Source organism: Crocodylus siamensis, chromosome 1, assembly GCF_052110815.1.
Source record: "Crocodylus siamensis isolate JL-2025a chromosome 1, ASM5211081v1, whole genome shotgun sequence".
NCBI classification, from domain to species: Eukaryota; Metazoa; Chordata; order Crocodylia; family Crocodylidae; genus Crocodylus; species Crocodylus siamensis.
In genome coordinates this window covers 67745892-67760850 of record NC_143395.1, presented here as the reverse complement: position 1 = coordinate 67760850, position 14959 = coordinate 67745892, and the positions used below count along the sequence as shown (strand labels likewise).

Here is a 14959-nt window from a genome sequence, read left to right as displayed (position 1 = left end):
CAGATGCCATCTCTGACGGTGCTTATTTTTTATTCATTTGCCAGTGGTACTGCAGCAGCAGCAGCCTGCCTCGCACCTATGCTTAACAGCAGGGTGTCTTAGACAGTCCGTCTCGCTAAGCTCAAGCAAATCTTGTGTGACCTCAGGCAGCTCTGCTGGTTCTCAGCCACGTTCTTTGTTGCATCAATACAGCCTCAGCAGCCTTTCCATAGCGAGGCTCCAGAGGTTGCTTTGGCCTGACAGCAGTGAAGGCAAAATGGCCTGTGTGGCCTTCCTCAGACCTCTCTGCAAACACAGAGAGCGGTGCTTTAAAAGCGGACAGTTCTAGCGGACGGTTCTGCTCTTGTCTCTTAGGTCAGAGCTTGTGGCCCACGGCACATTTGGGAATGAAGCAGCAACACTGCAAAGAACATAAGGAAAACCTCAGCGAAGATAAGAGATGTCAGCCCCATGTGGGCAGCAAGCCACTTTCACCTTGGTGACCGAGCCCCACACATTGCCACCAGGCCCAGGCAGGCACGAGGGCAGTGGCTGGAAGCCTCAACACAGCTCAGGGATGGCAGCAGCAGTGGTGGAGGCAGATCTGTGTCCAGGGGCACCCGAGTTGCTGCAGGACAGTGCTGGGTGCAGAAAGGGATTCAGGTTTTGTGCAAATGGGGCCGAGGTGAAGTCTTGGGACTGCCTGGGCAAGGCAAGATGCTTGGGTCAGCCCTTGGCTCAGAGACCCACAGGCGCTGGGGAGGGCATGGAGACACTTTGCACATGACTGAAGGTGGGAATCTCCTCCGCTATCAAATATGTCATTAAACGAGAGGAGGTGGCCACAGTACCCTGGGCCTGCGGGAGCCACACTGCTCCCCACCCCCTCCGGCAGGGGGAGGCTGCCGCGGGCCCACCACCCAACGCCCAAGTGACGTGTGAGAGGAGGGGCAGGGGCAGCGCGAATCGAGCATTTATATCACGTGACGGGGGGGTGCGCACTGGTGTCACGTGAGTAAGCCTGCCTGCTCCCATGATGACCGGTGCCTAGGACGGGGCGCGAGGGCGGGCACAGAATCAGTCGCGTCACGAGCCCCACCCGCCCCTTCCCTCCGCCGACACCTGCGGGGGCGGGTCTGGCTGGCGCATGCGTCAAATGACGCGAGGCGCTGGCGCGGCTCGGACGGCGGCCCGGCTGGGCTAAGTCTCGTTTGTCTCCTAGGCAACTGCACGGCGCCTGACTGGAAGCGGCGGGTTTTCCGCTGGCGGAGGCGCCAGCCCGGGTGTGTAGGCGGGGCTCAGTCCTGGGGTGTGCGGCGCTGCCCTGGGACCCGGCCTGTGTCCTGCACCCCGACCTCCCCGGGCGCCCAGCGGCAGGGGAGGAGCCCCCGGCTCCCTTTGGGGACCGGTTTTAACCTCCGCGAAGCCGTTTTGAGGGGCGGGGCGGGGCGGCACTTGTCGCGATATGACGTGTGTATACGTGCCGGTGGTTTACGGCCCCGGGCAGTCGCGCCCATTCCTGCCCAGTACAGCGGGCTGGGCCGGGGATCAGTGCTGGGTGGGTTCCGGGGGCGGCACTGGCAAGTGAGCGGCTGTCGTAGTCACATCGTCAAGAAAACCGAAGGTGTGAAAGCGAGGCCTGGTATTTGCTGGCAGGGCTGGATGTGTGAGATGAGGGCAGGCTTAGGTGCTCCTTGCTTGGCCTTCCCACCCCTTCCCCCAGCTGCCTGGCTGTCTGCAAGGAGGAAAGCACTGTCATACATTTAGGGTGCTTGCAGACCTAAAATAAAAACTTTCAGCTCAGCATGATCTCACACCGAGCCTTGCGTATGCCCAGAAGAAGCAGCACGTTACTTCAACCTGGCTCGCCTGATGTTTGTAAAGATCGGGCACTTTAGTGGGGCTTTATTGGCACTTTTAGCTGAAGCTGATTCAATCGGCTTAGATAAAAGTGCCAAAAAGCCCTGCTAACGCACGTGATCTTTACAGATGCTGCAGAGCCGGTTTGAAGTAACGCGCTGCTTCTTCCAGTGAAGCAGGCTTTTTTTTTTTTTTAATATCTGCAAGCAGCCTTATTTTTTTCAGTTAGGAGCCACTTGGCTCACAGCAGTTTGGGGGGGGCTGCCTTGAGTCCAAAAAAAAAAAAAAGTAGAGAGCTACTGATCTGGAGTCAAATGGTTAGATGTCAGTTAACTTAAGAATTGTTTTTGGAAGGTAGGAAGTCAAGTAAAACTCCTTGAAATGAACCATTAGCAAGGCACGCAAAATATGTTTGTGCAGGGTAGAGGAGAATTAGACCTCACTTTTTTTTCCTAATGAGCTCACAGATAAATTTTACTGTAGTGGAGACATAAGTAGTAAAGTATTGCCATGTCAGAACTCCCAGTTTTCCTTGATGTAAAAAAAATATAAAGGATACTTGATGGCGCGTGTCGGGCAAAAGGCAAAATGGTTATCTGCTTACCATAGTTTCGGAGACGTTTTCCAAGTCCTTGCCTAAGGTGTCTTATTTAATTCAAAGACTGGGCAGTCTTTGCTGTAATTTTCTATTTTTGCTTCCAAAGTGTTGGGTGGTCTTCTGGTGATTCAAGAGCAAAAGCATGAAACGTTTGTTACAGCTGTCAAAATCCTTTTGCTAGGTAAGTAAAAGTTCTTTGTTGGAAAGTCATCTGTATTTAAAGGAAAAGCTTATCTGCAAACCATTATTCTCTTGCACTTGTACAGTGCTTCTCATCAGAGTACTTAAGAATTGTTTGGCATGAATGAAAAAACTACATCTAGTTGGCAGGGTGACAGGGTGGAGAATATTTTGATTTAAGGAATTGGCAACATACCCTTCCTTCACCAAGAGTGAAGGTTTTATGAGTCTGTAAAGCTCAGGCAGATATCTGAAACATTTTAACACATTAAAGTAATTTATTTTGTATCAACAGTGTACTCAGTGCATGTAATAAAAACCAACAAAGACAGTAGGCATAACACACAAAGAATGGGGCATAAAATAAATACAAATAGATTTATCCTGATTTTTGTTGTTAATGAGATATTTTGTCCCTGATAAGATTGGTGAAAAGGCTACATTTGGGAGGAATTTTGAGGAATGAGAGGATGCTTCTTAGTTATCTGCCCCACAAAGATAAAAGCCTTGATCCACCCTGTCGGTTTTTAAAGATACTTGTTTTATACAGTCTAGGCCAGTGGTGCTCAACCTTTTTCCCCAGCAGGCCGGAAGGGGAGTGTCTGGTCCAACCATCCGGTTGGTCAGATGGTGGCTGCCAAGCTCCATGTGGAGGGGAGGGGGAGGGTAGCCCAAGCTGAGCTCGGCCCTATGGTGGGGAGGCAAGGAAGGAGGCTTCGACTGGCCCTGCAAGGGTGTAGGGAAAGGGGTGTGACCTGGCCCTATAGAGGGTAAAGGGGTGCAGCCTGGCTCCAACTGGGCATGCAGGACTTGGGGTTTTCAGATTTGGCAGGGGGAGGATGGCCACATTAATGGCCACTGCTTCTCCATCACCAGATTTCCTGATCTGTGGGGAGCCTCTTGGACCAGATGTGATGGCTCCGTGAGTTACATTTAGCCTGCATTTACCCCTGTTCTAGGGCCAGTGATTCTCATGAAGGTTGCCATGGTGCCCTGGGATGTCTTCAGATCCTTTCAAGGGTGATGCAGAGGGACATGCAGTGTTAGCACTTTTAGATGTGCAAACCTGATTTACCGATAAACCCAGTTTTCAAACATGAATCCATAGTGTTACAAATATTCTGACCTGTTGTGATCTTTCTGAGTTTTTTGCACCAGCAGAGTTGATCTTGTTTTTTTTTTTTGATTATGAAAAACAACAGAGTGAAAATTAAGAGCTGGCATTTTCTGTGGGGTGCTTCAAGTCTGTTGAGGAGTGTCTTAAGTCTAAAGAAGTTGAGAAACTCTAGTCAATTCAGACATGTTGCAAATACAATTGGCACAAGCACAAGTACAGTATTTGGCACATACATGTCTAGGCTAGTTTAGTCTGGAAACTGAAAAAAATTATAGATCCTGTATGAAAATCACTAATCTACTTATCATTTTAATCGTGCTTTTAATTCTTTATTTTTCATTGTAGTATTGGCCATTTTTCTCATGGTTCTGGCGATTAAAGTTGAGTTGTGACTATGGCTCATCGGTTTTCAAAAGAGGAACTAGATGAGCAATTTGAACAGTTTCTAAAAGAGGTATGTTTATGTTTTATCAAAAGATGTTCACATCTCTTTGGGGTTTTTTTCCCCTTTTTCCATTCAGATACGCAGAAACTTCATTGTTGGGTATAGAGTGTGAGAGGGACAAGATGAAACTTTTTATGTTGAATAATTTCTCAAATGTCTATTACGTTGTAACCTTGCAAAGACTTACATGCTTAGGTCAAATCACACAAAAGACCTGCTGAAATTAATGGAATACTTTTGTATATAAAGTTAAGTGGATAGTTAAATGCCCAGAATTGGGCATTTCTTTGCTTCTTTTCTACATGACTGTATTTCAAACTAATTGTGATCAAGGTGTATTACATTTAAGAGCTGTACTTTGCTGTTATAGAAGAGATTAAAAATTGACCTGCTTGGTTTATAATATAGAGGAGGAGATCAAAAGTAACTTTCCTCATGTGTATATAACATTGCAAATTACATTTAAAATTGCTTTAACTGCTAAATAATACTGTATAGAAATAAACAATGTGAGCAGGGGATGGCAACCTACAATCTGTGTTTCCTGGCCTTATCATGGATAGTATAAAAAGCTAAGTGCTTGGATCTGGCCCACAGTGGTACAGGGGGATTGGCAGCATATAGCTCAGACCAGCATATCCCCATCTCTGCCCTGTGTTGTGACAGTGATTTCATCATCCCCCCTGACTCTGCTGCAGTGTCCTCTCTACCAGTCTCACTCACCTCCTGTGGCACATGACCCTTGCTGTAACTACCAAAGTTGCCTCTCCCTCCCTGCCTTTAGGGACAGGAATTGGTGGCTTGTGGAAGGTGGTAGACATACCAGCAGGAAGCTGGGGTGCTGCAGAGGGGAGTGGCAGCCAGCCAAAGGTGGTGGCGCGGTTGGAATCGGTAGCCTGTGGTAATGGCTGGGTTGCTGGCAGTGGCTGTCCGCTCTGAAAAGTTTCTGGTTTCAGTTGTAGATACAGTTGCAATAGTCTGGTTGCTTCTTCCTGAAGCTTTTTGATTTTTTCATAGGCAGGTCTGTCTCTCTTCCTGGAGTGGTGCAGCTAGCTACAGCCATAGAACAGATGTACCTTTACTGAGTAGCACTAACGTAGAGCTTGGGAAACTAATGTGATGTTTTAAGGCACAGCTTCAACTCAGAACTTAAAGCCAATTTTTTTTCTTTTCATGGCATTGGTGAAAATTGACAGTAACTACACTGAAGATCTGTGGAATTATTGATGTAAGTGAGAAGAGAGTTAGACTTACATTTCTCTCTGAGAATTATTTTACTTGTTACAAATAAAACAGGTAATTACTACAGCTCAAAGCAATTAAAGTAGCAGAAGAAGATAGGAGAAAATGATCTGTTCCTTAATTTTATTTTATATGTGCATCTGACAGAATTCTGTGAATGGTCACTTTCACTTTATTCCATTTCATCTGAAATGCTCTCAAAATTGAAAACACTTGAGTTGGAAAATAGTCTTCAAATATTATTCTACTTCAGATGGGTTTCTGAGATAAGTCTGTCGCAGGGTACCCAAAAAGTTTTTTGAAATACCGTGCTCTGTGGGCAGTCTGCCCAGGTCTTGCTTGCCACACCTTGATGTTAGTCAATATACAGAGTGTGGGAGGCTACCCTGACCTTATTACAGTGACCACCCAGATTGTGATCTTGGCCTTATGGGCCAGTTGCATGGCTCCATACCTCCCCTACACCATGCCCCATGCCTCGCAGATGGTATTCTTACAGATGTTCTACCACTTGCTGATGCATCCCTTCTCTAGGTCTTCCAACCCCTCAGCCTGTCAGCGCCACTTTGGGCCTCAAACCTCTCAGTCTCATGGTGCAGCCCCTTCCTAGGTTGCCAGACCCCTCGGTCTCTCTTCCAGCTCCTCTCTGGGTCTTCATACCTGTCAGTCTCACACTCCCTGGGCTAACAGGTCCCTCAGTGTCTCCTGGCCCCTCTCCAAGCTGCCAGCCCTTTTTGGTCTGCCATCCTGGACCCGTATCAGTTTTCCACTTTTCTGGCCACTCTCCAGGCCTTTGGACTTGTCTGGCCCTGTGCTCTATTCCTGGCCCCTTCTAGTCCCACTATATTTGCTGGGCCTGTATGCCTCAGACCCCTTGCCTCAGGACTGATTTCCTACCTGATCTTACTTGTCTCTCTCTCAGCTCGCCTTAGATGTCCTATGCCCCTCCTGGGCTGCTAACCACTGGGCTCCATAGCCCTGGCTCCCATCTCCCAGCTGAATTCTCCATGTCTGGCCCCCAGCTCACTCTAGGACCCTTTCCTTGATCCTTCCTCCTCAGATGGCCTGCACAAACCATCACCATCCCGGGCTGCATACTCCTTGATTCCTTTTGCTCAGCTGTGGCAGCACAAGGACCTTCAGCCTCTCTTAGGCCATGTCCCTGCCTCAGGCCAGTCAAGAATTCCAGGCTCTCCCAGCTCTGGCAGTCTTTGCCATGGTCTATTTCACTCTTCAGCCCCTCCAGGGCCCTGGCCCCACACAGGCCAGTTGAGATCCCCAGGGTCAGTCCTCCAGCTGTCAGCCCTCTCCTCTCTGTGGGTCTGCCTTCTTGGGCTTCTCCATAGATCACTCCCTCTCTCTGGGCTTGTCCTGAGCCCTCCATAGGTCTTCCTTAATGCAGCTCCTTCCTTCTCTGAGCTCACTGAGACCCCTCAATAAGCCCCTGTACTCTACCCCACACCTTGGGTTCACCCAGACCCCTTCACTAGATTTCCCAAACACTCAGTCCCTCTCTCTGGACTCACCTGGCCCCTGAATAGGCCCACAGACTCAGCTACTCTCCCAGGGCTCACCTGGCTTCTCACTAGGCCCTTGTACATTCAGTCCCTCTCTCTCTGGGCTCATCTGGCCTCTCACTAGGTCCCAGGCACTTAGCTCCCTTCTCAGGGCTCTGGACCCCCACACTGGGTCCCTGAGGAACCTCTTCCATCCTCTTAGTTCCTACCCAAAACTGCAAATGTTATTCTCCTTGCTGGCATTCAGGAGCAGCAGTCTTCCTGCTGGGTGATGTTCTTTTACCAGCTCCTAAGATGTTACTGCCAGCCCTGCTCTCAGGATCTGGGCTTATACTTTAGCTACACCCAGCCCTCTTCCAATCAGGTGACTCCTTTGCTCGGGTCTAGCCTCACCTGCCAACCCCCTGGGTCAACTGACCCTGCAGTTAGCCCTGACCCCCACCTGCCGGTTGCTCAGCAGGCTGCCTGATCTCTTAAAGTGGCAGGCACATCAAGTGCCCTGCTTCGATGTCAACAAGTGGATTTTGCCAAGAAAAAGTATTTTTATGTTGCATTGATGTAATCTATATAAAACAGATTGTGTCAGGATTTAAAACCATTTAGGTTTGCTCAAGTGCATATACCACCAAACCAACCATAAAGGCCTAGTAATTCTTAAGTTTTCTATTCCGCATGACTTCAGCCACATCCAACATGCCTTATATGCATGCTGCCTTCACTTTATACTCGCAAGAAAATTTGCAGCCTTTTATACTACCTAAGATAGGGCTAGGAAACACATTTTCTACTTGCTTAGAAGGTTGAATGCGTGCTGTTATGCAGCTATTTAGTTGACAGATACATTTGTGTTGGGTGTTGTAATGGAATAGTAGAAATAGTTTTAATATTTGTTAGTAGTTTGAGGAAGCAGTATGACGTAGAATTTTTGTTGAGAAGTACGATGGTGAGATTTTGTTTTTTTCCATAGCTAATGCTTGTGCTTGGGGTTAGAGCTGCTTGTCTTGCTTTGCTTGGAGTGAAAGACTGTCAAAAATGCAAATCACAGTTGAAGATTACAAGGCTTAGGTTCTGGCTTTTTATTAGGTTAGTATATGCACTTGACTGATATTACTTAACTTTTAGTGAAGGCTTTGGAAAAATTTCCCAGACTTTTCAAAAGTTTCATCAACAATGGCTTGATATTTAGCTTTATAGCTATCACTAAGTTAAGCATGGTGTTCTCCCTGTATTCACAATTCCTTTTTATAAGTTGGTTGCTATATGGTTTCACTTGTTTCTCATGACCAACAGCAGATGCTTGTGCATAGGGACCAAAAGGATGACAACAAGTGACCTTGTCTCACACCTCTGCATTCAAGCCCTGCTCCATTCCAAGGCTCCACATGGTCTCCTTCTGCATTGTGACACCCACTCACACCCTAAGTTCTTATCAAACCTCCTCATATGTTCTCTGGGTGTTCTTTCAATGATGCTCTGCAACCCAGCATTGATTCCACTGTCACCCTAGTTGCTTTGTTTTAGATTTCGTGAGTACTGCAAGTGGAGATTTAAGAGCCATGTGTGGTCCTAGAGTCATGTGGTGATTGCTGTTTTAGTCATATACCTGAGCATCTGAAAGCAGAGTTTGTTTCAGAAGGGGAAGCTTATTCACTTAATTGAAAAACCTGCCAACTAATATTGGAAAGATAAATATTAAAGGAGTCTTGATTTTTTTTTCCGAAAGATTGTGCATATAAAATAATGTGTCTCATATCAGTTCACGTAAAGAAAAAATAATGTAAGATTTCCAATAAACACGGCTTTGAAGTATTTTATTTAAATGATTGTGACATTCTTAAGCTGAGAACGGTTAACATTTTAAAGTTCCAATCCTCCAATTCCTGGTACATTGCTTAGCTCTACTACCTTGAGTAGTCCTATTGACTGTGCAAGGTAGCATATTAAGCATGCATATAAAAAGAAGAATTGTTTTGAATTTAGTTAACCTACAACAAGAAAAAAAATTAATCAGAACCATTACTATTTAGCCAAAGGAAAAGTGACTTTCCACTGTATCATTTCAGTGTTGTGGGGGTGGGGAGTGGGAACTAATACTGAGAATTCAGCTGGGTGCGGGATAGAGGGGGGGTTTTTATTATTATTACTATTTTCAGTAAATCTTAGGGATAAGACAACTGACATGGTGGGAAGACATGCTAGACTTTTTTATGTATGTCAATGTTTTCTTTCCCAGCTGTAACTTTACTATTTGAAGTAGACAAGATGACTGGACATAGAAAGTTTCCAGATCTCAATCACAACAGCTGGGGTTTTCAGTTTCTGTAGTTATGATACTCCAAGGAATATAAGCATTGTCCAAGTCCCACTTGCTGAGTAGAGGATACAGTTAGTCATAAAAGAAACAGCAAGTGATAACAGAACTTTCATGAAGAACCTGTCAGTAACTCCTAGCTAGAGAGAAGTGCTCCATCCTCATGGACTCTTCTCTCCATCCTTCTGGGACAGCGATACCATAATACATACTTGTGTAGTGACTAGTACAAGGAAATTATTTGGGTTATTATTTATAGGGGACATAATAAAAATTTAAAGCTGTTTTATTCTGAGCTAGTGAACAACTCTGCATAAAAAGCTTAAATCATGTATTTTTATTTAAAAGCATCACCATTTACAAATAGCGTTTCATTAGCTTGCCTAAAATTCATGTTGCAAGGCTTATAGTTGTTAGGCTGTCTTTCTGAAGCCTAATGAAAATTTGATAGATGGATTTTTATTTTTGTAAAACTTTTTTTTTTAGTTCTCAGGAACTTAATGATGTGGGCTAGAAGTATTAGCTAGAAAACCATTCTGTTGTCTTCCTGGGCTGTCATTTTTGTTAACAGTTACTAAAGGTTTATTAATTTTAGACAGTTCATATTTGAATTATGGCTGTTCTCAGTAGGCCATTTACATTTGTTTAGCTCTTAATGTAAAGTATAGGTCAGATTTTATGGTAAAGCCATTGCTTGTAATAATACTCATAATGGACCACAGAGGATCTTATTAATGTTAATAACCCTTTGGTTTCATACACATTAAATACGCAGACCCTGGTTGATTCCAGTATCAAGATTGCACTCTTAAAATAGGCAAAGGTTTTTGAAATGTAAGAGTTAAAATTTCCACAGCTGTATTACGTTGCCTGTATCTGTATATCTTGTGTATACATCCTATATGTCTTTGATTTCCTGGCTTTTGCTAACTCTTAACAGTAAAGTTTTAACTGAAACATGCCTTAAAATTTAATTGCTGCAACTTTTTAAATTAACCTTTCCAAAGTTTGTTTTTTTTACCTAACTTATTGTGTAGAGGAAAAAGTAGCTCATTAAAGCCATGCTGCATTGTCTCATTTGATTCTCCACTTGCCATATGTGGAGAGAAATACAGAACCACTTGAATGTAATACTGTATTTACTCAAATCTAAGAGGAGGTGTTTTTCCTCAAATAGCATTGTGGGGGGAAGCCTTGTCTTAGTTTAGTACCAGCCTAAGGTAGGCAGCAGCTCCACTCCAGCTTCAGACTAGGTCTTGGGACTGAAGCCACAATTGAGCTGCTACATGTTCTAGGCTGGGGTGGCTCATGGCCAGGGGAGTGTGGAGGGGACCATGCAGTAAGGAAGATCTGTGGTGGGTGTGGGAGGAGTGTGGGTAAGGGGCACATGAAAGAGATTCAAGGGGGGGGGGCACACATGGGGGAGACCCTGCAGCCTGCCCTCTCCACCACCCCAGTCCTCCCCAGATTACTTTAGGCTCTGGCTCCAGATGAGCACAAGGCTGCTACCACTGTTTTTGAGATCTACTTCAAAAGTAACTAGTGGGGTGGGGAGGGAGGTGGTAGGAGGCAGGCACTGGGAGGGGGAGACAGGCACTGGAAGCAGGGGTGGAATGCAAGTGCCAGCTAGCTCCACACTGGAGCACCCTCGTGCCCCAGCCAGCCCCTCTGCAGCACCTTGAGCCAAGTCAGAGCAGCTCTGGGCTGGTAGGAGTTCGTTGCTCCGTGTTAATTGCCCATGTAGATGTGCCCTCTATGACTAACTAGCAATTATGTGTGGACACCAGGCTGATCGAACTGGGAAGTAGTTGCTCAGGCATATTGCTTTGCAAAATTAATTTTCAAGAACATAGTGGAATTTGCAGTTCTGACCCACATCAGGAACCTCAATGCCCGGGTGGTCATCCCAGAGGTAAAAGGCAGGGACTTACCTTTGGGATATTACAGTAGTGGGTCCTTCAGGGACACTCTCAAGCATACTCCATCAGCTCTTTTTTGCTTGTTCCAAATCTGAGAATGTTGTGGTAAAGACTTCAGTGCTGTTCTTCTGTTTCCTTTCAAAACTCTGGTCTCCGGCATGCTTTTGAGGGTGGCTGCTGGAGATGGTCCCAGCATATGTGGAGCATGCAAGTGGGAGCTGGTAGGTGGAGTATACTTAGGAACATCTCTACTAGTACATACAGGGGTCCAGTGTAGTCATACCCTAACTGTGCTGCTCAGTTGCTAATTAAGGACAGTTATGCAGGTTCTGTTGTATGCTGTGGCCTGAGAAAATGTGGTTAGGCTCTGATCCATTTTTTTATTTTAAAATAATTGCTGCAAGTAGGTCCTTTAACTGTCACAAAAGGCTGAGCATATTGTTCATTTGGACTTGCCTGCTACTGAGCAGTTAATTTTACAATTCCTATTAAAGCCAGAATTTTTAAAGTGTACAGGCCAGGCAAAATGTTTAGGCCATACTCCTTCCTCTGGAAGAACGTTTTTGAAAAGCAACTGGAAAACTTCTGTGACACCTTTCCAGTAGTAACTGATGAGCCAACCCATAGCACGTAAGAGGCAGCCAGTCATCTACTGAATTTATGGCCACATGTTGTATTTGTAAATTAAGTAAAGAATGGTCCAGCAGATAGGCTGGTCAAAATAAGCTTCTGGACTGGCTATGTAGTAATAGTGTGAATTAACTTTCAGTCACGTTCAAAACCAAATGGAAATGTCTTATTTTTGTTATAAGGAGCATGGTCCTTTAAAAATAAATAATTGAAACACAGGAAAACTTGAAGTATAACCAAAACTTATCTGTGTGGAGAGCTCTCTTAATCCTGTGGAATTTTTATTCAGTCTCTTTCAGATGATTCGTTTGGACATTCAAAAGAAAAGTCCAGTGTTCTTGAGACACTGGGGAAACCCAGTAGGAAAGAATCGAAGAAAAAAGATGCTGTGCCATGGTGGATAGCTGAGGATGATTCTGATGATGGTGGTAAATATTGTGTGTGCACGTATCTATATAACTTCTTGGTTTTTTCTGCCACAGGGTGTCAGTAAAGATCTTTCTTTCTTTCTTTCTACATTCAGAGTAACATTGATAAAACATGTAGGTCAAAAATACTTGCATTTTTAACATATTAGTGTGCCTGTTTGCTGAAAGGAAAACTAAGCAAATGTATGAAAAACTTGCATTTAAATCTTGATCTGAAGGAAGATTCAAGCTATAAACAAGATCTTCTCTACTGTGTTGTTTCTTTTTTTTGTTGATTTGAATCTGTTAAACCAATGAGATCAGTATACCAAATAAGATTCATTTTGTGATGCAAAACATGCTAATTAGAAAATATGGGGTATCATTATGCTTTCCTAAATATTAACATGATGTTGCATCATTAATGCATACACTTATTCAATATTTGTAGAACTCCATTTTTTAAAATTGAGAGAGGAAAAAGATTCAATTTTAAAAGGGCAAGGTTTATATTCTTGATAGATATACTTCAGATGAGAACACTGAGAATTAAATGGGCTGGACATATTGTGAGAACTGACAAGAGAAAGCATGTGAGGCAGGTTTTGGAACATACTCAATAGGTGCCTGGCTGTCTGCCTGTTGAGTTCCACAGGTTAGTCATCTCCTTGGTTTCTCAGATACCCCTGGAATATTATCTTGGATGTTTTCCCAATAGTTTTTCAAAAGCAGCTGCAGAAAACTTCTTTGCTGAAGAGAGAGGATTCTACGTTGGTACTGTTTAAAAAAAGTGTTTTGAGCTATTGCTGACTTCAGGAGATTTAAGGGACCTTTCCAGAGGGTTATGAAGGTTTGACATCTTGCAGTTTTCTTTTTGGGATTCTTGAGGCAACATTTTGACACCTCTCTGAAATAATTATTGCTGGGAACACTGGAACAGGTATTTGCCAGAATTGTAGAGAACAGCATTTGTGTGGAGTCAGGTTCAAATGCAAAGTTCAAATCAGCAGGATTAGTATGGACATGTGGAACCATTTTTGCTTAAACCAGTTTGTTACATTAGTACAACTAAGAACAGTTCAGTTGTGTTGAGTAGACAAATATAAAGCCTAGCGTGATGTCTCAGAGCTAGCAGTTAAGAATATTTATAAGCACAGCAACAGCTTTGCAGTTCATCAACATAAAACATGGATTCCCATCAAACAGGAAAGTCACATTTTTAAAAGCAGAAGGTTACATAAAAGCCTAGGCTAGATGACCTTTATTAGTAAATATTTAATTAGTAAATGTTTTAGTTTTCAATAAAGTATTTTAGTATTTTATGTACAGTAGGTTTGTCTACATGTTCATTAATGCTCAGTGCCTACTGCGCATTAAATTTAGTACTTGCAAAAGGAAATACTAAATAAATGCACAGCAGGCTGCCATACTACGCCTTAGTGATATGGCGCACTTTTTTGTGGTGGTTATGCGCGTGTTAGCTGAATAGCATGGCTTTTGCCTTGACCAGTGGTGATTCTTGGGGTGCACCCCCTGAGAGTGGTAGTCTGCCCCCTGACAGGCAGCACTCCCTGCTTGGGCGACGAGCAGAGGGAGCAGGTGGGAGCACCAGTCCCCCCCCTGCGTGCGCTAGCCGGAGAGTGGGGATGCCAGGCAAAGACTTCTGGGAGCACCACTCATGGTCAGCACGATCGGCCATGGGGAACCCCCGCCTCTTGGTGACTGGCTGGTTGGGGGGGCACATGCTCCTCTTCCCAACTCAGGTGGCACCAATTGCCTGTGGCATTGGCACTATAATGCTTGGTCAGTTACTCTACTGCACATTAAGCATCTCATGTAGATGCACCCAGAGAAAGATCTTAGCCCATACCTCAGAATCTTTGTTCTAACCCTGCAATGCAAAGAGGCCATAAATATACTGTAGTTGTACGTTATCTGTGCCAACAGGTAATTCAAGGAGGCATGAAACAGTTGAGCTTTTTTATGCTTTTGTCAGAGAGTGGGACCATGTTTGAGCAGGGGTACTGAGACATGGCTAAGGCTAAGACTTAGGCTGCTGAAGAGGCCCTGTTAGCCCTAGCGATCATTTAGTCATGCAAAAGTGACAACATATCCGTATTGCAGCTACAGCTCATGTTGCCAGTACCTAAAATAGCCATCATGGGTACTATCAACAATTGAGCTACAGCAACACAGAACGTGTTGCAATAGAACCCAGTTGATTTATATCTAGGTGGCTTTAGCCTACTTAGTTTGCAGTCACTTGACAAGTATGAGCCACTTGGCTGTTTTCTGTGGCTTTTGCTTCAGAGAATGCTGCTTTACCACTTGGGTAAAGCACAGCAACAGTCCCCTGCAGCTGATTTAATTGCAAGAGTGTCACTTCTTCAAAGTTGCAGCAAAACCCTGGCGCACCTCAGTAGTCCTGTGCTGGGTATTTTGCAAACTCTCATCTTCACAGGTGGGAGGAGGGTGAGGTTGGAAAACTGTCCCTGTGAAAAATCTGGGTTCTGCTCTAGTGACCAGAGAAACAAACCTTTTTGTCAGGTATTTCACAAATTAGCCCTGAACCTTCCCCAAGTCCCACTCTAATCCCCTTGCCTGATCTGCTCTGCTTTCTGCCTCTTGCCCTCTGTCTCATCTCATACTCTGCTTTCTGCTTTTTTCTTGTGTCCCCTGACTCGCCTCCTCTGCTTCTTGCCATGTCTGTTGCTGTGCTGTCTGTCCCTTCCCTGATCTGCTGCATACCACACA

The 14959-nt window shown here is 44.7% G+C and overlaps 1 protein-coding gene across 2 annotated transcripts in view; it reads left to right on the top strand.

Moving 5' to 3' along the window:
* Positions 1-1030: 1030 nt before the first annotated feature.
* The window catches only part of CEP162 (centrosomal protein 162), a 75828-nt gene continuing 61899 nt past the window's right edge, over positions 1031-14959 (top strand). The window contains exons 1-4 of one of the 2 annotated variants that reach the window (XM_090035883.1): positions 1031-1262; positions 2544-2618; positions 4080-4188; positions 12088-12226. In XM_090035883.1, the coding sequence (XP_089892009.1) occupies positions 4129-4188; positions 12088-12226 (199 nt within the window). In that variant the 5' untranslated portion in view covers positions 1031-1262; positions 2544-2618; positions 4080-4128. The other variant, XM_090035891.1, reaches the window with a different exon arrangement.